This window comes from Rousettus aegyptiacus, unplaced genomic scaffold (genome assembly GCF_014176215.1).
Source record: "Rousettus aegyptiacus isolate mRouAeg1 unplaced genomic scaffold, mRouAeg1.p scaffold_m13_p_5, whole genome shotgun sequence".
In the NCBI taxonomy this organism is placed as follows: Eukaryota; Metazoa; Chordata; class Mammalia; order Chiroptera; family Pteropodidae; genus Rousettus; species Rousettus aegyptiacus.
This window is the reverse complement of record NW_023416308.1, coordinates 118,964,930-118,990,960: the sequence shown is the minus strand read 5'-3', so window position 1 is coordinate 118,990,960 and position 26,031 is coordinate 118,964,930. Positions and strand designations below refer to the sequence as shown.

General features: G+C 59.7%; 1 protein-coding gene and 1 long non-coding RNA gene across 2 annotated transcripts; one reads left to right on the top strand and one right to left on the bottom strand.

Moving 5' to 3' along the window:
• Positions 1-381: 381 nt before the first annotated feature.
• On the bottom strand, positions 382-11,497 carry CCND1 (cyclin D1). The gene is made up of 5 exons (XM_016131604.2): positions 11,112-11,497; positions 9,402-9,617; positions 8,756-8,915; positions 5,634-5,782; positions 382-3,561 (listed from the first exon to the last, which is right to left on the bottom strand). Exons 1-5 carry the CDS (start codon positions 11,307-11,309, stop codon positions 3,394-3,396), a joined length of 891 nt encoding a protein of 296 aa, XP_015987090.2. The 5' UTR covers positions 11,310-11,497; the 3' UTR covers positions 382-3,393.
• A 4,491-nt stretch (positions 11,498-15,988) lies between these two features.
• LOC118602987 lies at positions 15,989-24,848 on the top strand. The gene is made up of 3 exons (XR_004951059.1): positions 15,989-17,089; positions 23,851-24,300; positions 24,525-24,848. It is a non-coding gene; the product is annotated as an uncharacterized LOC118602987 (long non-coding RNA).
• Positions 24,849-26,031: the final 1,183 nt, after the last annotated feature.

Below are 26,031 nucleotides of genomic sequence, written 5' to 3'. Positions count from 1 at the left end.
TCACCGGGGAGGGCGGACTGGCAGGACGTGGGTGCACGATGGTCCCGATCCGCAGGCCTGGTGACAGGCAGTCACGTCACCCGGCCGGAAGCTGTCGTCTCAGGTGGTCGGAGCCTCGGGCAGTCCCTTCCCGAGTTTTCTCAGGGCCCAAGTGCACCCCCGTCCCGCGCCGAGAGCGCATCGCTCACTCCAGGACCACCAGGGGACACCTTGCAGTGTCAGAGACATTCTTGTTTGTCATCCGGTGGGGAGAGGCCACGGATGCACCAGCACCGCCCCCCCCAGAAGGGCCTGGGAACTCTGCCTGTCACCCCCGCCCTCCCCGAGCCCAGGATGCAGCGGCTCGGGCCCTGCGCCCCAGGAAACAGGCAGACACCGCGCTGGGGTTTCACCAATTTTATTTCTAGACTTTGCACATTTGTGTTTTGTGTTCTGCCGGAAGCGTGCCAGGTTCGTGTCCGTGCCGCGAAGTGCTGCTGTGCGCGGCCAAAAGCGCCGACCCGCGTGCCCGCCCGCCCGGCCGGCCCTCGCAGGGGTGCTGGTCCCGGGACGGGCTCCGCCGCCACCCCGGGCCCGCCTCCGGCCTCTCAGCACAGTGTCCACCCCCCGCCAGGACAGACCGTCCCCTCATGGGCCCGCTTTGGTTCCGACGACGACGCTGCAGCCAGCGGGGTTGAGGTAAGCGGAAGCGGTGTTGGGGGCCCCGGGGCACACGGGCGACCCCGCTGCGGCCTCCGGGGGCGGGGCGGGGGAGGCAGATCCTTTTGGTTTGGCAGCGTGCTAGGTGACTCGGGCACACAGCACCATTAGCAGACCTCAGGGGCAGCCGGGGCCTCTCTAAAGTAGTATCCTGCTGTCACGAACGGGATGACAGATAGGACGCTAGCACGCGTGACCACGTCAACGCACCCGTGACCTCCGGCGACTGCAGGGCCCGTTCCCGTCACGCCAAGTGACCGGCAGCACAGCACCACGGTGGCACGCTACGACGTACTTGTTACCATAACAACAACAACAATAACAACAATAATAATAATGCAACTTTCATAGCTACACGCAAAGAACGGGACAGCGGTAACAGCGACTAGGAGGGCGGATGCTGGGTCAGAGGGTGGTCCAGCGGGACCGGCGCCGGGGAGGGGCGGGCGCCCGCGCGCGGCCCGGAGCCCGCCCCGCCGGGCCTGCCTGGGATCTCGTCCGCGTGCCTGTTTGCTGAAGCGGGAGGCGAGGGCCAGGCAGAGCCTGGGCTGCACGTGGCTAAGCGAAGCATGAGGTATCATGGAACAGGAACCTTTTTGGAATAGAGCAGTAATCACATTAAGTCAAAACCGATCACATTTAAAAAAAAAAAAAAAGGCATCCGTAATACATTTTTTTTTCTATGAGAAAATTAAAACGAGAACATGGCAGTATATGACATTGTAAAACAAAACAAAACAAAAAAAACTGATTCTCCAATAGCAGCAAAACAATGTGAGACACACGGAGAAGCGATGCGAAGGTTTCCAGACCGCGCCGGGACCTCGTCGTCGGTAGCAGCGAATAAGAAAGCGGAACCGCAGCCCGGGCCTCGTGGCCCCGCCCCGCAGGCTCCCCGCCCCGCCCCCTCTCCCAGCACCAGCCTGGGGGGCGCGCCCCCTCCCTTCTGTACTCCCTAGCTACAGCGTGATCACCAGGTCCACAGCCAAGACGTGCACATGGTCTGTTGGTCGCTAACATTTTTTTAAAGGCGGGGGGCAGGGCATCGGAGCATACTGGACATGAACTTGATTCGAGCACCCTAATTCTTCCAGCTCCAATGCCTCGCTGATCGGATCACTCTGGGGCACGCCGGACAGGCCGAATCCATGTCTTTGTGTGTGTTTTTCTTTTCCTGGGGATTCTTTTCCCTCGCCTGTAACAGGACCCGACTTTTATCGACTGCATCAAACCTACAACAGGTACGCCGTGGGTACGCATGTGTGTGTTGGAATTGAGGGGAGATTGCATTACTTTATAAATCATACTGGCCTTGCGAACATCCTCTGCAATAAATAGTCTTTTTAGCCTTAACTATAAATTATATATTTTAGTGTTTAAAACCTTCCTAACCCTGAAGCTACGCGTCCTCTAGGTAAACCTTTAAGGCCCCTACCTTCACACACCAGTTGGCACCAAAGGATCCCTAAACTCCAGCTTCTCTACAGAAAAAAAGAACACGTCATCCTGGCAGTGGGACAATGAATGCACATTTTCTTCTCCTTGACTGGAACCTCGCCTTCAAAAACGGCCCCTTCCGCGAACACCGTAGTGACATGCCCTGGCCTTGCAACTCTGTCCGCAACCCACGTCCGTGAACATCCCAAACCATTCCACTGAGAAACCGCTCCCCGCTCCACACACACGAGGTCCTTCCTCCAACTACTGGACTGAAAGTGCTTTGAAACGGAATGGTTTTAGAATATCGAGAAGGAAACAAACGAACAAAGAAGCCGCGGCTTTCGCCCGGATGTGAGCAGGCTGCAGGTCCGTCGCGTGAACACCCAGCATCTCCTAAACCGGTAACTACGAACACATGAAGATTATAAAAATAGAATCTACCACGTCGCCATGGCGGCTTTGCGTTATAGTCGCGCACGCAGCGGGTCGGAGAGTTGGCTTTGCCCGCTGCTCAGGTGGCCGGCGCCCGACACCCGGCCCGGGAGCCGCGTCCACAGGCAGAAAGGACTAGCGCCGAGTGATGCCGAACTGCTCGCTAACTCTGACCGACAGGTCGCGTCAGCCGTCAACAAGGCGAAGAGGTTACACGCCTACCTACGAAATAAAATAAACACGCACAGGCGACTTATAAAGTGACTACATGCATGAGCAAGCAAGGTACAGGACGCCTAGAACCGCCTTAAAGCTGTGCCCCTCAGGAAAAGCACAAGGATACGTTTTTCTATCTAAAAACCCTCTTCTACTTTAAAAATGGTTTGTGGAACTTCTCTACTTTTTTTTTTTTTTAGGATGTTTTTAAGTTTTTAAGTTTTTTTTTCTTTTTTCTTTTTTTTTTGCTTTAAACACATAAAGAATGAAATGTAACCCTCCCCTGCAGACTGTTTCCTTGTGTTAATGCTGCCCTTACCACACCGAGACGCAAACACATCAATACACTAACTAGTTAATCACGGGGTAGAAATCCTACTTTTGTGGCACAGCCCCCCCTCTCCCCCAGGTTAGGGTTATGCAAATGCTATTTTCTCTCTCTCTCTCTCTCTTTTAAAGATAGTTTTGGGGTACTTTTTTCTGTTGCTTAAATCAGAGGCGGAGGGAGGAAGAGCAAAGGAAAGCGTGAAGTTTTCCCTTCGGGGTCCTGCAGAGGAGTGGCCAAGTTGGGGCCCCTGGGCTGGCCCCTCGTCGCCGCGGGCGGCCTCAGATGTTCACGTCCCGCACGTCGGTGGGGGTGCAGGCCAGGTCGGCCTCCTCCTCCTCCTCCTCCTCCTCCTCGGTGGCCTTGGGGTCCAGGCTCTGCTGCTGGGCCTGGCGCAGGCTGGACTCCAGCAGGGCTTCGATCTGCTCCTGGCAGGCCCGGAGGCAGTCCTGGGAAGACGGGACAGGGAGACGGGCTGTCGGGGGGAGGCCAAGCTCGAGCTGCTGCCCCGAACCCCAGGACAGGGCGGCATGGGCTGCGCTGGGCCACCAGCCGCCCCTGACCCGAGGAGACCACACGCCATGTGGGCAGCGACGGCCCCACTAAGGACTGGAGAGCACAAGGCTGTGCCTGCAGATGCGCCCACCTCCCCTCCCCGCCTGTCCCTGAGTCCCCAGCAGGGCCCCGAGTCCCATTGGCCACGCCAGGCCCGCTACTGCCCTCTGGGCCTGTTCTTTGGACTTAACGTCTGCCATGGCTGGCAAAGGCGGTAGGCTGTGCGTGACTGAGAAGGCATTTTGGGTGGCCTGGTGGGACCGGGACCCTTCATCCCCCTCATCCTCACATCTGGCTTGCGTCCAGCTCAGGGCGGACGCCATTAGCAGCCACGTGGCCTCCGCCCCCGGGGCCTGGCTAGAGGCTGGCTCCAGGTATTGGGGCCACCTCTCTTAGCTCCCAGGATGCCATACTGGGGGTTCCTTTCTAGAACCAAGTCTCCATGCCTGTGCCTTGCCCGCAGGAAAGGTGCTGCTGGAACCCTAACCACTGAGGCCGGAAGTGGGGCTTTGCTGCCCAAGAGCAGAGCCAGGCCAGAGGGCTTGAGCGACCCCCCGGGACCATCCAGTTCCGGGGCTCCTGGCCTTCACACGGAGAGCCCCGCCCCCCCTGCCTGCAGCAGTCAGCACGGTAGCCGGGAAGGCAGGGGAGGCGTGAGCAGCCCCATTCCACCGATGAGGAACGGAGGGCCCCAATGCCGGCGCCCACTGCAGCCTCAGCTCCATTCCTGCGGCCTGATGGCTCGCACCCCCCAACCCGGCAGCTCTTGGGGCGATGGTTTCCCTGCCCCTGCTAACTCGGGGTTGGGGGCGTGTGCCGGGGCAGAGAGCAGAGGGGTGCGGGGAAGGGCTCCCCTCGGCCACCGGGGCCTTCGTCTCCTCCTCCCAGCAGCCCACGCGCACCTGCGCCTCTCCCGGGACGAGCCGGCTTTGGCCACTGAGGGCCAGCCCTGGGAAGGGCAGGCCACCTGGGCCCCTGCCGCCGAGGGCCTTCTGTGACTGAGCTGAGCGACGTTTGTCACTGGGTAACCAGACCGACAAATTTCAGCGTCAGCCGGTGTCTCCCCGTCTGTCAGCTGTGAGGCATTTTGTTGCGGGTCTAACAAAAAGGCCTCTCTGCATGGTGGGGCACGCGGTCGCTTCCTGCCTCTGTCTGTGACAGCATTCTGGTGCTGGCCTTTCTTGTGAGGTGGCTGGTCCTCTCCCGGTGGCCTCCCGAGAGGTGCGATGGCAGCCCCGAGGGGCAGAGGGGACGCCCCGTCCAGGGGCTGCCCCCGTCTCTGGGCGAGGATGCTTCTGGGCACACACACGGGCCGGCAGCCGAGCGCTGCTGGCCAGAGGACGAGCAGGTGTCTGTCTGTCTCACACCCTACCTTTCCTCAGTCGTACGGGTGAGGTGGCACCTGGCTGGGGTCCGCGGAGCCCCCGGAATGCTCCAGGGTGGGCTGCCGGAGGGCAGACCGGGACTGGGGTCAAGGCGGTCACTCCTTCCCAGGGATAGTTGATGACCCACCAACCACGCGGTCTAATTTAATTTATAGATGCCACAGACCCCAGTCATTGTCATTTTAATTCTTTCTTTAAGGAAAGAAAAACAGTCGGGAATAAAACAGTGGCATTTTTAAGAAGAGTTACTGCGGCGTTCACGGCAGGAATCGCTCGGAGCCATAATGAACGCAACTACTGGTCACCCACACTGAGGCCCAGACAAAGCTCCCCGGGGCCCCGGCTGCACACACACCCCCCGGGCCGTGGGCCCACCTCGCGGCCCCACTTCCTTGTGGTCTCCGGGAGTGCCGGGGTGGGGGGGACTGAGGACCCTCAGGAGAGGCGGGTGACAGAGGCCCCTGCCCGTCCTCCACGCGACCCCACACCTGGCCACCTTTGGGGGCCTTGGCACTGCAGCTTCACCGCCCAGGGCCAGGCAGAACCCCCGCCCAGCAGGGACGGCGCCCACGGTCACCTACCGGGTCACACTTAATCACTTTGGAGAGGAAGCGCGTGAGGCGGTGATAAGACAGGAAGCTTCCGGAACTCCCCAGGTGCAGGCCTTGCACCGCGGCCACCACGCTCCCTGCGGCCACCATGGAGGGCGGGTTGGAGATGAACTTCACGTCTGCGGCAGAGAGGGACGCAAGGCGGCCGTGAGCAGGGGCAGGGCGGGGCGCTCCCCAGGCTCCCCGCGGCCCGGGCAGGCCAGAGCCCGTTGACAGGGGAGGGGCCGGCCGGCAAGTACGAGGCCTCTGCAGAGAGCACATCGCCACACGGGTCCTGTTAGCACCGAGCCTCGTGTGGCTTTTCCACAAAACGCCTGCAGGGCTGCAAGGACGTCCCCTGCAGGCGCCCCCACCTGCCTCTTCCACACGGGCGCTGTGGGGGGGGGGGCAGGTGTTAGTTCATCACTACACCCGCCAGGTGGCAGCACACTCATCCCCACACCGCAGGGAACTGTCCACCAAGCGAGGGGGCGGGGAAGGGTGTCCCCTTGCTTGATGCCAGCCCTGCGCCTTGAGCTAGGGGTGGGACCCTCGGCCTTTCCCGAGGGTGAGCTGCAGGGCCCTGCACAGCTTGTGGAAAGGAGGGACACCTAAGGACACTAGATGGCACTGGTGGCCCCCAAAGGCTGTCTTTGTGAGGAATCGGCGGGGGGGGGGGGGGGAAGCTGTGGATTTCGGCATCTTCGTGGGGGACCTGGAGGGGGCCCTCGGCCTGAGCTGGGTCCTCGCGAGGGCCGAGCGTGGGGTCTTCGTTGTCCCCATCGCCTCGCCTCCCACCGTCCAGTGCCGGGGAGTAGGGGGCTCAGGCGAGCTGAACGGGAGGGGACTGGGTGCACGGCCCATCGGAGACTTCATCCCAGTGGCCTTGTTAAAGGGAGCAGGCACTAGCCTGGGGGCCGGAGAGAAGGGCAGCTAGGCCCCGGCTTCTGGGCGCTGAAACTTAAAAGGAACCCCCAACAAGGCTCGCCACCTCTCACCCTTTAAATGGGAGCAGGCCCTCCCAGCCTGGGACCCGGGGCCTTGAATGACCGGGCTTTTCACTGCGGCCAGTGGGGGCTGCTCGCAGGGGGGCTGCGGGCCAGAGGTCCCCCTCCCGCCAAGGAGGGACAGGTAATTGGCGGGGCTCGCTTCTGAAGCCCAGCCCCTACCGAGGCGTGTGTGTGTGTGTGTGTGTGGTGGGGGGGGGGCTCGTGCCGAGATAAGGAGCAGCCCAGAAGCCCCAAGAGTCGTGCCTGTTCACTGCCCAGTCGTAGAGGGCCCAGTGGGACACACTGGAGCTGTGACATTGCCGACCCTGTGACCCTCGCAGAGACCCTCCACTGAGCTCTGAGACGCGTCTTCAGACCGCGTGACCCGCCGCGGCACCAGGAGCGCTGCCGTGCACACGTGTGCACACGCACACGCGCTGCGTAGGCAACGTGTGTGCACAGCGGGTCCTCACGAAGCCCGGCCTTGGGGCGCAGGGGAACCACAGCCCCCCTCGGTGAGATCTTTGCCATGTGAGGGCCAAGGAGCCTCCTGGGACCTTGGCTCACGTGCCCACCTCACACAGTGGATGAGCCTCACTCACGGCACTCTCGTCTGGAGGGAGGGCCGCTTGTGACCGAGGGCACGGTCAGGACCAGGACTTGGAGCGTCTTCTGGGGACCTGGCGGGCAGCGCTGCTCCCCAACTCCGGTCTGAGACCCCCAACAGGGCCCCCCGGAGTTGACGTGTGTGAAAACTGGGTTGCCCCCAGCGTGCCCAGTGCTCGCAGCCTCTGCCCCAGGCTTGGTCCCCTCCCTGGGGTCCTGGGAGAGGGGGAGCTCCAGGCCACCCCAGCTATCCTGCGGGGAGGGTGTGCATTATCTCCAGGAAACGCTGTCATGTCTCCAGACCCCGTTCGGCTCCATAAAAGGCTGCCTGGAAGTCTCCAGAAGCCTCTCCGCTTGGAGGCGCCTCAGCCAGAGAAAGCTTCCCTGCCCGCTGGCCGGGCTGGCCCCGGAGGCTGAGCGGACTGCCCGAGGGGACTACGGGGAGGCTGCCCACCCCTGCCCAAGGGCTGGAGCCAGAATGCCTGGGAGGGGCGCCCCCTGCCCCCCCAGACCCGTCCAGGCCCACGCCGCTTTTGGCTCCTCCATCTTTCCCGCACGCCTCGCTGGGAAGCACTTGGAGGGTGGGGAGGGCAGTGGGCTCTTCCCAGCTCGTGCCTAACCCAGAAACACCAGCCGGCAAAGCGCCCAGACGTCAGCGGGGTGCAGCAAGATGCCAGGTCGCAAGACACCAACGTCCCCCTTTGATGAGGTGTGGCCCTCAGGTTTCCCAGAGTGAGCCCCGAACAGCTGTGATGGCTGAGGCCTGACTGGGGTGGAGCTGGGCGGACGAAGGCAGGCGTCCCCGGCGAGGGGCCCGGCTCGTGTGATCCGAGTGGGGGAGGGAAGTGCTCACAGGGCCTGGTTGGGGAGGGCCGGGGGAGGCTGGAGGCATCGCTAGGGGGGTGTGTGAGTGTGTGTGTGTGTGTGTGTGTGTGTGTGTGTGCGCATGCACGCACACTGGGGTTTGAAAGGCTGGGACCAGGGCAAGGCCAGGGAGCGGCCTCCAGGGACCATCCAGAGCGGTGCCTGGGGAGGGAGGGCTGCCCCCTGCTCCCAGCCCCTCCCAGGGCTCGGCAGAGGCGCCCCTGGCAGGGCCTCAGGCAGCTGGGCTGCTCTGGTGGCCGCCCCCGCAGGAGGGCTGAGGCTGAAGCTGGCGGCCTGAGCACGTGGTGCAGGCCTGCGGTCCCCGCCCCTGGAGGCGCCCCTGGCAGGTGGCCCAGCCAGGGAGAGGCCAGCAGGGGGCCCCAAAGCTCAGGCTCCTTGAGGACAGGGGAAAGGCCTGGGGTGGGGGAGGAGGCGGGGAGCAGACGCCCCGGAAGTGGACACTGGCCTGCCAGCCCACGGACGCCCAGGAGGACCGCACCTTCCTCCACCAGTCCAGCCGACAGCCCAGGCCTCTGCTCATCAGAACCGGGGAGCGGGAGGGCGCTAGGGGCCATCGGCTCAGGTGGGGAAACCGAGGCAGAGGGCAGGCAGGGGCACCCAGGGTGGCCGGGCCCGCAGGGACCCGTGCCCTACCTGTGGCACAGAGGGCAACGAAGGTCTGCGCATGCTTGCGGATGATCTGCTTGTTCTCCTCGGCCACCGGCATTTTAGAGAGGAAGTGCTCGATGAAATCGTGCGGGGTCATGGCGGCCAGGTTCCACTTGAGTTTGTTCACCAGCAGCAGTTCCATTTGCTGGGGGAAAGGGGGTGAACAAGCATAAAGAGAGGTGCAGGGCGGCCCCTTGGTAGCAGGGCGGAGGGTGAGAGGGGCCTGGAGAGAAGGGATGGGAATGCTGGGGTCCAGGAAGTGAGGGGCAACATGCGATCCTGTATCAAAAGAGTGAAGGTGCCAACTTGAAAAGAATCCTGCTCAGTATTAAGAGGAAACTTAAGTGGAGACAAAAAAAGTCTCCCCCACTTGAAACGCACGCGAGGCCTTGTCGTTAGCGCGCGCCGCCGCCGCTAGAGGGCGCGCGCCGCCCACTTTTTGGCGCGCTGGGGGGGCGCAGAGGCGGTGGGAGTCGGAGCAAAAGTGTGAGGTGGGGCGGCCCGGAGGGGGCGGTGAGGCCCGCCGGGTCCACGGGAGAGGTGCGGGGACTGTGGGCGAGCGGCCGGGGCCCCCTGCCCCTCCCCGCCCGGGGTCCTTTGGCCGAGGGGGCGTCGGTGGGCAGCGGGTTACCAGCAGCTCCTCGGGCCGGATGGAGTTGTCAGTGTAGATGCACAACTTCTCGGCCGTCAGGGGGATGGTCTCCTTCATCTTCGAGGCGACGAACATGCAGGTGGCCCCGAGCAGCTGCAGGCGGCTCTTCTTCACGGGCTCCAGAGACAGGAAGCGGTCCAGGTAGTTCATGGCCAGCGGGAAGACCTCCTCCTCGCACTTCTGCTCCTCGCAGACCTGTTGGGGCACCGGGGCCATGACCGCGCTGCCGGGCCCCCTCCGCGGGGCCCCGCGACCCCCAACCCGCTGGCACCCGGGCCGCGGGTCTCCGAAGGCGTGGAGGGTCGGGCAGGGGGCGACAGGCGCTTCCGGTGACGCGCCCCCTCCCTCGAGTGTCCCCAATAACCACCCACCCAGAAACTGAAAGGGAAAGTCCGCGCGAGGCCGGCACGGTGGGGGCGGGAGCGGGCACGGCTGGGCGTCGCGCGCCGCGGGCGGGCTGCCGGCCCTGGGGTCTCTGGTCCCGGTGGGTGCTCTGGGGCCCGTCTGGCCCAGGGTGGCACCAAATCGGGAGCGGGGCCGCACGGCTGAGCGCCGCGCCCGCAGCGCCTGCGAGACACAAAGGTGGCGTCCCAGGCCGCCGCGCCGCATTTCCCCAGACGTCATCTTTTCAAAAAATATTTAAAAATATAAAAAAAATAACTGGGTACATAAAAAAAACCTGAAAATGACCCTCGGGCGGCCCTTTACCCAATCCAAGGGTCGAGAGCTCGTCGAAGGCTTCGGGGAGAGCCCCAGGAATTAAAATTCAGGGTGCCCCCTTCCCCCTGGGCGCGAGCGCCGTTTCACTCTCGCAAGGGCACCACGCTGCACTTTCAAAAATTATTTTAAAATACTTGCGGCACCCCAGGCGCACACTGAGAGCCCGAAAATGTGACCTGAGCCCTTGGCTCGCTCCAGACAGGTCCCCCAAGCCGAGACCCCTGCAGACGAGGGTCAATTCCCAGCGTCTTGGGGGCCACGCGACCTTGCAGCGCGGCGTGCTCTCTGGCCCAGGCTGGGCGTGCAGGGCGCCCCGGGACTCGCTGCTTGAACAAAGGGCCCCCCTTCCCGTGCGGGGTCCCCCCAAAACTACCCGCGCTCCGTCCGCGCGCCCCTCCCGCCGATTCCCGGCGTCTGCACGGCCCCTCGCCCCGGCCCCAGCGCCCAGCCGGCCGCTCCCCGCCCCCACCCTGCCCCCAATTATTAATAAGCACTTTTGCTTTGCAATAAAAGAACAAAGATGGCGCATAATACTGGCACGAGCGGCCCTTGCATACGTGTCCATGGATATTAATTTAAAAAATCAAATCTGTGCCCCCTTCCCCAGGAGCGGGCGGCTCGGGGGCCGAGAGAAGAGGCGCAGGCGGGGGCTGCGCAAGCGGGGGCCACAAAGAGCGCCCAGCCTACCGGCCCGCACCCTCGAGCCAACTGGGGTGCGTCTGGCACTGCCTTTCCCCGAAGGGACCCCTTCCCCACCGCTCCGCCCCACCCCGTTCAGGAAAAGGAATTTCTAACGCCCCCGCCCCGTCCTCGTTCAAAAAAATACCCACCACATCTATATATTTTAAAATCACGACCCCGGCAAACTTCAAAGTTAGGGTGGGGAAATGGGAGCGAGATGGGAGAAATGTGAGTGAGGGCAACAAGTTGCAGGAAAAGCGTTTCGGAGAGCCGCCCGAAGCCCCGCACCTCCAGCATCCAGGTGGCCACGATCTTCCGCATGGACGGCAGGATCTCCTTCTGCACGCACTTGAAGTAGGACACCGAGGGCGCGCAGGTCTCCTCCGCCTTGAGCATGGCCCGGAGCACCCGGTCGTTGAGGAGGTTGGCATCGGGGTACGCCCGGCGGATGGTCTCCACCTCGCAGCACAGGAGCTGGTGTGCCATGGCTGGGGCTCTGCTGGGCAGCCTGGGGCAGACGGTGGGTCGGGACTCGGTCCGCGCTCGGCTGCGGCTGCTGCGCCCTGCGCTCCCTCGAGCTCTTCTGCCCCTCTCTGGAGCGCGCGGACGCTGCTGCTCGCTGCTACAGCGCCGACAGCCCTCTGGAGGCTCCAGGACTTTGCAACTTCTAACAAAACTCCCCTGTAGTCCGTGTGACGTTACTGTTGTTCAGCAGAGATCAAAGCCGGGCGGAGAATGGGAGGGGGCGGGCTCAGGGGGAGGGGGCGCGGGCGCCGAGCGCCGGGGAGCGGCGAGGGGTAGAGCCCCGCGGTGGAGTGGCCCCCGGAGCCCGGTTTTCATAGAAATGCAAATCGCCCCGAGGCAGCCTTTCTCCCCTCGGTGGAAGAGGGGTGCAGCGCGGGGGGGGGGGCTGTTCTCTTGGAATGGGTCCCCGGTATTTGGGGGTGGGGTGGAGGTGCCTGCAGAGGGGGACAACTAGGAGGGCGGGCGGCCACACGCAGCTGGGGGGAGACCATATGGAGGGGGGGCACTCTCCGGACTTGGCGACACCCTATATTCGAGCCGGGAGAATGGGCGCGTTTCCGAGAACGCCACGAGGGCACCCACGGGCGGAGAGGCGGCCAAGGAATCTCAGCGTCTACATCTTCTTTCATTTTCATTAACACGTGTAAATTTCAGGAACCATTTAACCTTCAGAGACACGGGACAGAGCCCAGAACCCCGCTGGAGGCTTCGTTCCGGCGCCCAGGGGGGTCGTTGCAAACGCCCAGCGGGGTAACCCTAAACGTTTAAGAGATTTCAGTCTAGCGTGCGCTCGCTCAACAAATAAAATAAAATAAAATAAAATAAATGCCTGAAAATTCCAGCAGCAGCCCAAGATGGTGGCCGGCATTTCCTTCATCCTGTCTTCCTCGCCCAGAGGATCTGCGGGCTGTCTTCGTACCTTGGCCAGCCCATCCTTGCAGGGGTCCCCAAACTCCTACCCACCCCTCCCGGCAATTTAAATGCTAGAAAAACACCCCGAATGGAAGGCAGCAAAAACAGTGGTCTCTGTCCTGTCTCATTTTTAAATTAAAAAATAAATCAAGTCGCTGGAGATATCAGTCGCCTCTCTGCTTGGGACAAGACCCCCGGAAGTTTCCTAATTGGTTCTGTTGGAAGTGTGGGCATCTTTTCACCCTAAGAATCTGCCCAGGGCTGCATTTATGAGCCTGAGGCAGGGGCGGCAGGGGATGACAAAAATTAGGACAATTATAAATTAAGGAAATGGATTTATTGATCTGATCATTTTAAACAAAATCTATATATGTTCGTGGTTATATGAGAGGGTCCCTAATATTTTTGCAAACTTAAGAGACATAAAAGAATGCATAAAGTGTTTTATTATTAGATTCGGTCTTTTTAGTGCTTTTTTTTTTTTAAAGGACATTTTATCCTACCTTAACATATTTTTTAGTTTTTATTCTACCTGCCTTAAATTAAGAAAACTGCTCATTTACTATCCTCTGAATCCAGTTTAGTGTCATGAAACCATCGTATCCCCTAGCAGTAAAGGCTCAAAGAAAACCGACAAAAAAAAGCCCCCCTCCGTTTTTCAAGGGCGCAAGCACCAAGGCAAGACACCCCCGCTTTTAGAACTGATTCTTCCCGCGGCCCCTCCCCCGCCGGGAATTAAGGTTACTAAAATTCAGGGTCCACGACCTCCCGGCTCACGCCCTGGAAGTCGTGGGTGGCCCGAATAGGGAGCATCCACCGCCGCGTCCCCCTTCCCGGGCACCCACGCTCGCGTTGGCCCCGGCCACGCCGCAGCCTCGCAGCATCAGCCTGCGCACGAGGGCTGCTGGGCTGCTTTTTCATTCATAAAATCCCGACCGGGCGGCCGCCAGATGATTTATGGGGCTGCGCGCTATCGCCCGGCGGCTTCTGTCCCGAAGGGCTCAAGCCCTGCGTGCGTCCCTGACCGGCCGAGGTGGGCCGGACACGGTGGGGGGCAGCGGGGCAAAAAGAGGCTCGCCCACTCTGGTAAATCGGGCTCCGGGTCTAGGAGGGAGCTTCCCCCTCAACCCGGGAGAAAGGCAGAGGAAACTGGAATTAGCATGAGCCAATGGGGGCGCGGCGTTGTTACTAGGCGGACCGGGCAGATCTCAACGAGGAACTTCGTTGATTTCCCCGCTCAGGGACGGGCGCAAAAGTGCAAGCCCCGCCAGTGAGCGTGAAGAACCGTCCAGGAACCCGCAGGGGGAGGCGCTGGAATGTGGGGCCCGGCGGGGAGCGCCGGCCGCCCAGCCCCCACCGGGAGCCCAGATCTGCGTTCCTCCGAGCCCTGGAGGGGGCCAACGGCCCGAGCCCTTGAGGGCTGTAGCTTTTAGGAGAGTAGAAGACGCATTTTGATTTTAATTGTTTTTCAAAGAGAAAAGCAACTTTTAAAAACTGTTCTGCTGCAGTTTTAATTTTGCACTGCCTTTAGAAAACCCACCACGAATCAGGAACTGCGAATTCTGGGCTCATTTAAAGTGCTCTGCGCTTATTTCTTGGTGACCATTTGGAGACAAAGGGCCAGCGGCCCAATCGGCAGGGAAACCACGTTGGTTGGAAAGGAAATGCAAAAGTAACTTCAATCACCTTCCCGCTGTCCTCGGCCCCTGGGCCCCCACTGGGGTGACACGGTCAGGGCGGATCGTCGGCCCGGAGAGGGCGAATTCCGCGGCAGGCGTGTTCGCCACCGTCCCTGGCTGTGGGAACCTTCATTCAAGCGGGGGAAGGGAGCGCGTTCATTCAGCAACCCGCGCGCCGCGGCGCGGACCCTGGAACGTACCGCGGCTGCGCGCTGCCTCGCGGGGGGGCTCTGGGGAGAGGGTGCAGGGCCCAGTGGAAATCTTCCACCGGTGTGGACCCCCCGCACCCGCCTTCCCCAGAGAGGACAGGCGGGGGACGGGCGGGCGCGTCCAGGTGGGGTCACCTGCAGCCGCATACCTGGCGGCGACTTGAAAGGGCTTGGCTCCGGCTCCGCGAGTTTTCCGTTGTTAAGCCCTTAAGTCGTCCTGGAAAAAGCTTCCGAATGAGGGCCGCGGGGTTCCGGGGACTCTCGGGCTCCCCTTCCCCCACACAGCTCTCTTTCGGGGCGCGCGTGGCGGTCTACATGCTGCGGTAGCTCGGCCGGGCCTAGGCGGTGCGGATCCCCCGCGCTCCCAAGCTGCGGCCTCTGACCCTGGCGCCCACCCAGGACAGTCATGAGCTGGGCACCGGGGCAGCCGCACCTCCCACCGCCCCAAGCCGCAGAGGTGCGTTCCCGCCTCTGATCAATTAATTTCAGCCCACACACAGACTACCCCCGTCCCCCGAGCCCCGGTCGTCTGTCCGGCAGGCTGCAGCAGGGTCGGGACACCCTCCACAGCTCTGAAGGCCTTCGGCGAGGTGTGCGCGGGAGTTAAAAGCACGCTCCAACAGGCGTGTGTGGGGGGGGCGGAGGGAGGCGGGGAGGGGGAGCCGGCTCCCCTGCCTCCGGGATTCCGAGGGAGAAGGTGCACTTTTGGGGGTGAAAGCTCCTAACTCCTGACCTCCGCCTCTCAAAACGCATCACCTGGTGCCTGAGCAACGCAAAACCCCAACCCCACCGGCAGTCTCCTGGCCTCTTGGCTATGTTCCTGGCCTGTCGCTGACCAAGTGTCCGCGGAGTGGGCGCCCAGGTTGACAAAATGACCACCTACACTAAGGCAAATCGGGCGGGAGGCGGGGTGGGGTGTGTGTGGGGGGGGTAATGGCCTAGCAGGCCATGTCCGTCCTGCGTCTTCCGTGACCGGAGCAGTGCCACGGAGACTCGCGGGGCCACGGACACGTGCCGCTGGTGGGAACCGGACCTTCCAGGAGGACCTGCTCTAAGGCCCCAGTTGACCCCGCGGCGCTCCCCTGCCCGCTGGGAAGAACTCGAGGCCCCTCCCTCGCCTGTAGGACTCGTCGCTCGTCGCTTGGAGACTGTCCGAAGGGAGGACCCCGCATCCTGGTGCCTTCGTAGGCTTCGTTCTGCCCTTGCCACACGCGACTTTCCGTCCTTCGCCCTGGGGGTGGATGGAGGGACAGTCGGTGGCGTTTGGGGGGTCATGATTATGGGGCTCTTCCAAGTTCTGGGGCCCTGGAAACTTGCCAGGAGGGGCAGGGGAGGGACTTTTTTCAGGTGCGAGGAGGGTGGTTGCATACCTAACGCCCTGCAACCCTCCCTGTGCGCCCCTCGGTTTCACACCGCCGGGACTGGTGGGGGAACACGGGTTTGGACCCGCTGGGAGTTATGGGCGCGTGGGGTCCGAGGGGCTGGATGGGCCGCGCTCGGTTTCCAAGCCTCGCCCGCGTGCTAGTGCGGGGCTCGACCTGCCCCTGCGGTCCTGGGCGGTGGGTCCGGGGCTGGGGTGCTGCGGGGCAGGGGAGAGAGGAGAGGCCAGAACGTGCGTTGCGGGCACCAGGGCCTTGGCTCACGAGCAGCGCGGGGCCACTCCGCGCATTCCGCGCATTCCCGCCCGGCCTCGGTTCTGCCGCCACGTGGTTGCTCCGCGCGCCGCGTTTACCGTAAGGCTTGGAGAAGGCGCGCACTCGCGACTCCGGCGCGCATGCGGACCTCCCAGGACGCGGAGCGCGGACGCAGGGTCCCGCCACAGTGCCTGGGCGGTCCACGCCGGGCGTACGAATGGCCTGTCGCTGACCAAGTGTCCGCGGAGTACTTTTTTTACGTAATAAGGAGAGTTTCAGTGTTGGCGTATTGGCATATTCATTTGTAAAGACAGGCAGGAAGCGTGCCCAGGACTCACTGCCATCCGCAAATAGGGTGACTATCTGAGGAACGTGACCGAACCGGACCGGTGACCATTATGATTTCCCAGCAGTGACAGAGAACCGACAAGGAGCTGCAGCTGTCCGACCGTTTTCTTCTCTTTATTATTCAGATTCGGTCTGTGGCTCAGGCCAGGCTTAGCACAGAGGACGGCACCGATAAGCTGGCCATAACTATGTTTTAAAAAGTCACGAAGGGTCCTTTCTCGGAGGGGCAGCTCAAGATAAAGAATGGAGTGCATCACCGCATCTTGGGCAGCTGGCCTTAACCAACAGGACGCTGGCCTCTGCCTCCTGGGGCCCATGGTGGTGCCCCAGGCTTGGCTGAGTCAGAGGAATGCTGAAAACCCTCCTGACGCTGCCACCTCTAGGCACTGGGGCTTGGTCAGAGTGCTGCTGGGAGGCAGGATGGCCGTGGGGGCAGGGAAGGCTGCTGGGAACAGCCCTAGCCTCGCAGCGTAAGGGAAGCCTGCCCCTTTGCTCCGAACCCCGTCTCCGGGAGGGTTTGGAGAAAAAGCCTTCGCTCAGGTCCGCACCCTCATCTCCTCCCTTCTTCTACAAGGGGTTCCCCCGCCCCCCACATGCACAACACGGGTGAGGAAACGGGCACAGTCACTTTATCCAGTTCACGGCGCTGGTAGCTGTCGGACCCACACCCCGAAGTGTTGGGCTGGGCCCCATGTGTCCCAGGCGCCTTCGGAACCGTGCCAGAGGCCTTTCCCGCTGATCAGGGTAGGAATCTGCTTCTCCAAGAATTCACGCACCAGCAAGTCCCTTCTTTCTCAAGATGTCGGGAAATTTGCCACCACGTTTGTGGGACTGGACGAGGGTGTCACACACAGACCTGCCTCTGCCAGTGGCTGTGCAACTTGGGCAAATCTCTGTCCCTGTCTGTAAAGCGGGACATGACTGTGCCTCTCCTGAGGCAGCTGGGAAGAGTAATTAAGGTAATTCGTGTGAAGCAGTTAGCACAGGGCCAGGCATACATCAAGGCATTTTAAATGTTTTCATTCATGTATATATTTGTTCTCGAGCCATGTGATGCATGCTGTATGTGGAATTAATTAAACGTTTCACTTTATATTCAGAGAGAGAAGTTTTAAAATGGCTTCATGGTCTATAAACTCACTTGTATTTGCTGACTTCTCCTGAGCTGTGTGGATGTGAGATTTAAATCTTAGAATGCACTTATAAATGCATTTGTAAAAAGCTTAACCACATTAATCGTCTTCCTTCTCACCCTGCACAAAGAATCAGAAAGTTGATTTAAAAAGGAAGCGCATTCATTAAGGGCATGAATGTCGATGCAAGCTTGAGGGACAGATAGAGTCAGTGGGCTGGGTCCTACGGGTGGGAGAGGTCTCTGGGTGGATGGGGCCCCGAGCATGTCCATGTCGCTTACTGCACAAAGGAGCTGCCGCTCTCTGCTCAGGCACAGAGGGGAGGAACTGCGGGTGAAATCGGCCCAAGGGGCGGGCCAGCGACACAGCTGGGAGGAAAGAGGAGGCGTAATTGTCAAAAACCACAGACGGAGAGCTGCTGGGCGGGAGCTGCTGGGTGGGAGCTGCTGGGTGGGAGCTGCTGGGTGGGAGCTGCTGGGCGGGAGCTGCTGGGGGGGAGCTGCTGGGTGGGAGCTGCTGGCATTGTCAGCCCGCGGCAGGACACAGCCTGCCCTCAGGGTGTTGCTGCAGTCAGGGTCGGGGAGGGGGCGGGAAGGGGACGGGGAGGCTGGCTTAAACCCCAGGTACAGGTTGTAGCCTCTTGGGGAGGGAGGGTTCCTGGACCCGCCAGCCCGGATGGCGCCCTCCTGCCCCCGGGTCTCTGGGCATCCGTAGTCCTTTGCCGCTCTCGACCGAGGTGTCTAGTCACCTTCTGACCCAAAGACAAAGCTGGAAGCTTTCAAGCAAAATGCAACCTCAGTGTGGCAGCTGGGCCGGCAGGCTGAGGATCCCTGAGCTCCCCGGGGCGGGTGGCTGGGCTGGGTGGCCATCCCTCCAGCACGAGCCTCACTTTCTTTGGCCTTGGCGAGTCCCAGGCTGCCAAAGCGAAGGACCACACACCAGGGCCTCAAAAGGACAGACATTTGTTCTTCACACTCTGGAGACCAGAGTCCGAAATTCAGGTGTGGCAGGGCCTTGCTCCCTCCTCCTCCTCCCCGCCCCCCCCCCCCCCCCCCCCCCGGTGGCTCCGGGGAGAGTCCTTCCTACGTCTTCCAGCTTCCGGGGCTCCGGGCGTCCTTTGGCTTGTGGCCACATCCCTCCACTCTCTGCCTCCCCCTTCCCTCGGCCCTCACCTCTGGGTGTCTTCTCTTCTGTCCGTTAGAACAGCACTCGTCATTGGATTCGGGGCCCACTTGGATGATCCCGGATGGTCTTGTCTCAAGACCCTTAACTTGATTGCTTCTGCAAGGGCCTTATTTCTGAATAAAGTCGTGTTCCCAGGCTCTGGTGGCTGGGTGGTGGACATCTAATTAAGGGGGGGGGGGCATTCGACCCGCCAGAGGTAGGGAGAAGGAGAAGGATGGCAGGTCTTTGCAGCTCCCGAAACAGGCAGTCAGATCCTTTTACATGCCAAGGCCTTGGTTTGAGTCTTGCCCTGTTTGTCAGCTATTTGGGGGCAGCTGGATGGAGGCCAAACATGCCTGAGTCGTGGTCTCTGTCGTCCAGAGGTTTTCCACTAGAGACCAGAGCCTGCAGCTCTTGGAAAACCGTAAAAACGCAGAGGGTCCTGGCTGCCGAGCGCCGCTGGCTGAGGTGCCCGGATGAGAGTGCAGGACCACGGGGGACCCTGGGAAGTGACGCCCCGGCTGGCGGACCCCGGTGCCCTCAGCCGCTGCCGGTGTCCCCGCTGGCCACAGGACCCTGACTTCCAGTGCACAAACCCCCTCCAAAGAACATGAACAGGAGAGAGAGGAGACCACTGAGGGGCCCTGGCAAATGCGGGGGACGAGGGCGTTCCCCTCTGCAGAGGGTGCCGGCCCTCTACCTCCTCGGTGTCTGCGGGGGCGCTGGGCAAGAGGCCTCTGTCTGGGAGACGATTCTGTGGCTTCGGCCTGTTATTTGGGTTTGAGGGATCAGGCAGTTGATGTGATACACTTACAAGCCTCTGCCTGTGACCCCCAGAGGCAGCCACCAAAGCTGGCCTTGCGAACACTGACTCCTGAGGCCGGGACCGGCCAGGAAGGCTGTGTCCGCCAGGCCCGGGGACACCAGCCCCGTCATGGCTGCCTTTGGATTTGGAGGCGCCAGTCACTGGTCTGCGCACCGTCTGGTTCTGAGCGCACAGTGCCGGCGGGTTTTGTTTCTGTTAAACGTGGCCTCTGGCGTCACCCAGGCCCCCGAGGTGAGCCTCGTAAGGCAGGAGGGGCCCATCCCACCCGCGCAGCGTGGGGCTTTGCACGGGTACGCTGGACCAAGGGATGGCTATTCTGGGTTCAGGGTTCATCCCCAAAGATCTTGCTGATGGCCGAGGTCATTCGGATGCGGCCAGGAGCGCGTGGGTTTTTTCTGGCTAGTGACCGCTTTACACACTTTCCTCGCTTCCTAAATCACCAGCGTGAGGCTGCTGAGAGACAGACTGTGTGTGCATGCACGTGTGCATGCGTGCGTGAATGTGTGCATGTGTGTGTGCATGTTTATATGTGCACGCGCGTGTGCATATGAGTGTTGTGTGTATGTGTGAGTGTGTGTGCATGTTCATGCACGCATGTGTACATGTGCGTGTGCGTGTGTAATATGGGAAGTGGGCAGGGTGGGGTGAGGGAGGCACAGGGGAGTGATGGGTGGGATGGGGGATGGAGTGGGGGTGCGGGGGTGTCACTATCCACAGCCGGGGGTTCCCGCCCTCTCTGCGCCTCTAAGGCCCCCCTGGGCCTGCGGCCACCCCCGTCGCCCTGTGAATATACGTTATACGTTGGCATCTCTATAGCGTTCGATGTTCTGGTTTTATCCTTGTTTCTTTGTTTCGACCTTCCCCGCTATGTGACCGGATTGGGGTGCATCCCGTCTCCCCCTCTGTCTGGCTTGGAGAAGGTTGGCCGTTTTCATATGGGAAAGCTTGCTGGGGCACTGGAGGCCAGCAAACCAGCAGAGCCCGAGACTGAGCAAGCCATGAACGAGCTCACACAGCGCACACCTCCGACCCTAACTCGCGCACCGGTGGGGTCAGGGGTCGGGGGTCAAGCTGACACTGGGGGGTCAGGGGTCGAGCCGACACCGTCGCTGGAGACCCAGCTCCCGTCATTTCCCCTTTCTAAAGCTAAAGGGATTCTGCAGACACGGAGCGCCAAGCGTACCTTCCGGACGGACTTCAGCAGGCCATGTGACTTTAGATAACGTCTCTGGACTAGAGATAAAGCAGTCCGGTCCGTTTCTCACTTCAGTGGAGACCCCTGAGCGGTGGTGACCCTGGTGGTGAGCTACAGGGCTCGATTTCTGTTCCCGTCTTTGCGTAGTGGCTTCAAGCAGAAGTCTGAAGAGCCTGCTTGTGTCACTGGCAGACGAGAGGGAACTCACCCTCCAAGGAGTCTTTCTAAACGCAGCTGGTGGGGTAACCTGTCCTAGGCTGGGGCCAGCCCAGGGTGTTCCATTTTCCACTTCTGTAAATAGCATCCCCTATGAGACGCTTCGCTTAATCCCAACGCGATTTCCAGTAGCCTAGTGCTCTGTGGGATGTCAATAATGGCATCGTCCAAGAAAGAAGAGTCTGAGGTCAGATTAATTGGGTAAAGACTCCACGCGCGGGAGATCACAGGGCACATTCGCAAAGGCACTGAGAAGTTCTGCAGTCCAGACCTGTGCCCGTTTGTGACCAGAACACGTCTCATGTCACATGCAGTGACATTCTTTCGCAGGGTTCCGGAAACTCTGCCTCAGAACCTATTTTCCTAACGGGATATTAAAAAGCATAAATAGCTCGTCTTCTTTCCCTCCCTGAGACAAAAAGGCTGTCAGGACACTTGGAGTCTGTCCTGACACTCAGACTGACAGAGACCTCGGCAGGCCCCGGCAGGGTGTGTGTGGGGGGGTATTTTTTCCCTTAATCCCCGCCCCCAACAGAGTCTTATGATTTAGTTTTTTTCAGCTGGGCTCACGGGGGTTTATGATGCTTTGTATTTTTTAGAGTTTATTTCTTTCATTGCTGGCGAAGAAGCTTTGCATTTTTCCATGTGCTGATTTATCTGAATTTTCTGGCGTGTGAATTATATTTTCTTCTTCGTCTCGATTATTTGTTAAGTCGAAACTGGATATCGATCTTGTGTCGTTCATAGCAACACACTTCATCTCCACGGAGAGTCGGCTTTTTGCTTAGGCTGATCACGCTTCCCCAACGCTGTCGTTTTTTTCTATTTTATCACACACGTGATTACATAAGAGGTTTCCTTTTTTCCTTTTTTTTTTTTTTAATCATATTCAAACCCTTGTGTCTTGTCTCCAATGGGATGTTTCCATTTTCTTTAGTCAGATTTTGTTTTCTGTACCCAGATGGGGAAAATGCTATTCTGTTTTCTTCTAGCTTCTTAAACTAAATCTGAGACAAAGGAAACACGTATTTTCTCATCATTCAAGTAATACATGTTTATGACAGAGCATAAAAATGAGCAAAAAAAGACAAACACAAGCGGCTTCGGTATCACCGTCAGACTTAACTCCGTGTTCATACGCAGGTTTTTATTTTTAACTTTAACGTTTTTACATGAGCGTTTTAAATTAAAATAATTTTTACGTAAAAACCTTTCACCTGTAATTGTTTAGAGTGCACGCCCACACGCTCGCGTACGTGCGTGCACACACGGGCCCGCGCATACTCCCTTCGACAGGAATTTCGGGTTTTCACAATTGATCACACTACATAAAATACCAATAAAAAGCCCGTTTAATGCCCTGGCAGGAAAACCGGCTGTCCTGACCGAAAGGCCCGATTCCGTGGCTTTTGCTGAGCTCCGTGGTGTGAACACTCCCACGTGGCGGATTTCAGGCTCTCCACCGTTTACCAAGCGGATTACAGATTTTTTTTGAGTCGTTAGCGGTCGGCTCTCGTGTGTTCCTGGGACTGGCTTGCCATCTTACATTGCTCCTCCCTGACGGGAGTGGGAGAAGTTCTGTTTTTTCTCCTATTAGAGAGGCCATGGCCTTCGAGCAAGTGTTTTTTGTCCCCGAATAAATGGCTACTCGACTACTTGATTCTTTATTGTTATTAAGATCTCCTGTTTTCCATGCGTCTTCTAGCCCCGCGATATTCACGTGAGATGCTCTTTGTTCGTTAACGTGTTTTCCTGTGCGCCATCTCCTCCGGAATTAATTCGCCGCCACTTTCGATGGCCTTTCTAGTTCTGTAATCACGACTAGAACAAAGTCGATACTGTATGCCGCCCAGCCGTGCATGTCCATGTCATTTATTTTTCTTATTAAATAGCTTGCACCAACATTTCTAGTTTTACATTAAACTAAGAGTGGTCACTCAACGGGGCACTCGGCAGGAACGATTCCGATTTTTAATGCTAATGACTCATCACTTAAGGAACAGTGGCTTTCGGGTTTAAATCCACAACTTTCATCATGTTTAGAATAAAACCTGTCCTACGAATTTTTAAATAGTGACTGCTTTCAAATGCTTCCTTGACACCCATCGTGACCATTGAATGACCTTTTACTATTTCTCATGCTAATAGGATAAATCATTTTCCTGTATATGGCCACCGACTCCGTGGAGTGAACCCTACTTGGTTGCCGTAGACACTTTTTTTTTTCTTTTCTAAGTGCTGAGGGTCTCTGCTTATGTTTAAAACGTTTTAAACAAACGTTTTGTTGAAGACTCATCTTTGATAGTGGGAGAGTCCCCGTGCCGTCCCGCGTAACCGCGACAGGTCTGTCAAAGCTGGGACGGTGACGTGGGCGCGTGGCCGTTAACCAGACCGTCACCCAGGCGGCCCCGGGCCCTGCCAGGTCTCCTGGACCCCGGTGTCTGTGCGGTTTCCCTGTTACTTCTACCACGTCCCCCATTTTTATATATTTTGTAGCAGTTGATTAAGCGGGAGAATTGTTTATTCCTTGATGGATACGGTGTTTTTTCATGATTCGGGCAGCCGGACGGACGTGTGTGGAAGGGTGATTTTCGTGGTGGTAATCTGCATTCTCGCTAAACCCAAAGGGGCAAGAGCCATCTTTCCCTTCTCTGCCCCTCCACCCAGAGGGCAAGCAGGTCCTCGAGGCCGGCCGTACTGGGTCCCTGAGGCGGGGGGGCGGTTAATTCGTTCTGGTTTTAGAAAAGCGTTGAAATGATTCACAGGCCAGGGGAGTCTCGGGTTTTCACCCAGGGCCCGAAATCTGGCCCGAACTGGAGGTGGCTGGACCTGGTCAGCAAGCCTGGGGCTTTGCGTAAGGGGGGGCACCCCAAGAGGGAGAAAGACCCGTGCTCTGTCGCCTGTGTGCACCCAGAAAAGTGACAGGTCCTCTGACGGCGTGGCGCCTGGGCAAGGTGGGACATTTGGGGGTGGGACTCGTGTCCAAGGGTCCCTGGGCCATCCTTGGCATGGCAGGACGGGGCTCCACCTTGTCATGGCCAGTGAAGGCCGCCCCCTGAGACTCGGGCGGACTGAAGACCAGTGGCTGGGCCCCCGTCGCGAACTGTAAGCCTCCTGAGTCTGTCTCCTGGGCCACACGGTCAGCGCTAACTCAGTCCCGTCTCTCTCCTGTCATTGCCTGTCCAGGTTCGGGGCTGGAAAAGCCATCTCCGTGCGGACCACCCCCACGTGGGGCTGTCCAGCCAGGATGCCTGCCAGGTCCCCACATTCGTTTACGGGACGCTATTCGACCTGTGCCCTGGCCGGTAGCACACGTTCCAGACCCGACGTTCCGGAAACGTCTGAAAGATGTCCGCAAGTCCCGAACTCCTCCCCCGCGGGCTCCCCATCCTGGTGAACGGAAGCCCCACTTCTCCAGCTGGTGAAGCCCGAACCCAGCAGCCATCCGGGGCTCCCACCCCAGGTCCAGTCGCCGGCAAGTGCTTCCGGCTTTACCTTCCGAATGTGTCTAGACCCCGCCGAGTCCTAGCGCCCGCCGCTGCTTTTCCTGTCGATCTGACCCCATTCCTGAGGGCACCGCCCTTCCGACCACGTCGCCTGACGGAGGCCCCATCTCCCGACACCGTCGCATAGCGGGTGAGGTTTTACCGTATGAATCTGGGGGACACAGACATTCGGTCCAGGGCGCTCCCCTTAGTCTCAAACATTTCATTGCTATGAATGGGATTTTTCTCGCCCTCCTCCATGTTTTTGGGTTAAGGGTGGGGGTGGGACCTGGAGAGGGGCCACCGAGAAACCGGAGGGGCTAACAGCATCAGGCCTTCCTTGGGACTTTGGTCACTGTTGCCCAGTTTCTGCAGGCTCGCGTTAACGAACCCGAGGGCCCAACAGCTGACGCCGCCCGTCTGTAAACTGGAAGATGGAGCCTCCCCCAGCACAGGGGAAATCACGGTCGAGGGATTGAAAATGATGCGGTTAACAGCAATTTAGAAGGCTCTTCACTGAGCGGGGTTTAAAAATGAAAGAAAAAACAGCTCGTAAAATTCCGTTGGGAGGACCTCGGTGGAAGTCGTAGCTTTCAAACGCGACCGCGGTTTCGAAGTTAATTCGTATAATTTTTATTAATGTAATTGTTTTTCCATTCTCTTGTTTCTGCACTCAATAAAAACATCTAAACAACTTTTTTTCAAAGTCCCAGATGCAGCCTTTTATCTCCGCGCGCAAATTCCACCTGCCAATTTGCACACGGGCTCGCTTCGGAGGGCAGACCACAGGATCCCCTCCCGGGCAGTTTCCGTCTGTGGCCGGGCCTGGCCTGCTCGGCCCTCAGCCGGCCTCGGGGCGGGGGCCGGGGGAGGGCGCATGTGGCCTTTAATTTTTAATTGGTCGAGGGCGTGTGTGGCCGAGAGGAGAGCAGGAGGCACGAAGCTCTTTTATTTGTTGTTGTTATCGCATCTTATGGCTCGACGGCGTTGCAGGTTTCGGGGTAGGGGCCTTGCTGGAGGATGGCACGTCCATCCTCGGGACGCTCGGCTTCCGGGCCTGAGACCTCGGGCGGGCAGGGGTGTGTCTGCTGTCCTCTCCCGGCTCTTCTGTGCCCTCTGCCACAATCCCCCAGCCACCCGAGTCAGACACTTCCCCCGAGGACCACTGAGCATCTCCCCGCATCTCCCTGCACCGGGCGGGGCGGGGTACCCGCCTCCTTCGCCCGGCCTGGAGCTTCCAGTCACATGGGGACTCGCCTCCGACACGAATCCTGACGAAACAGCCGCCAGGTTGGCTCCTCGTCTGCCTCCCACCTGGGAAGGTCAAACCTGGACCGTACACCGGGGTCCTTCGTCAGGGAGAGGGGCTCCCACTCTTCTGTGTCCTCCCCTAGGAGCTCATGTCCCCTCTGGGTCAAACTGGCCTCTGGTGGTCCCCTGTCAGTCGACACGCAGAGCCGTCCTCACGAGGCCACGCTAAGTTAAAGCTCCGTCCCGTGAACACACCTGTCCGCCTCCGTGAGTCTTCCCCGCCGTCAGGGGGGTCCGTCCTGCGGGCCGAGGCGTGTGGCGGAACGGCGAGGGTCGTCTCGGCCCCGTGACCTGCTGGCGTGATGGCGGCCACAGCCACGCCCCCACAGTGAAGGGCGATGGCCCGGAGTCAGGGGCTTCCGACCGTGGGGCCGTGGACTCGCGTGTGGAGGAAGTCCCGTCTGCGCGTTCTCCAGCCTCTCTGGTGCGATGGGTCGTTTTGACGGCAGGTAACAAACCACAGCGGAAGTGCCACAGCGAGTGGCTTTGCCACCGACAAACTTTCAAACCACATCATGGTTGTCGCAGATAATCTTGAAATGTCCGCCTTTAAAATCGCAGAAGTTTCTAG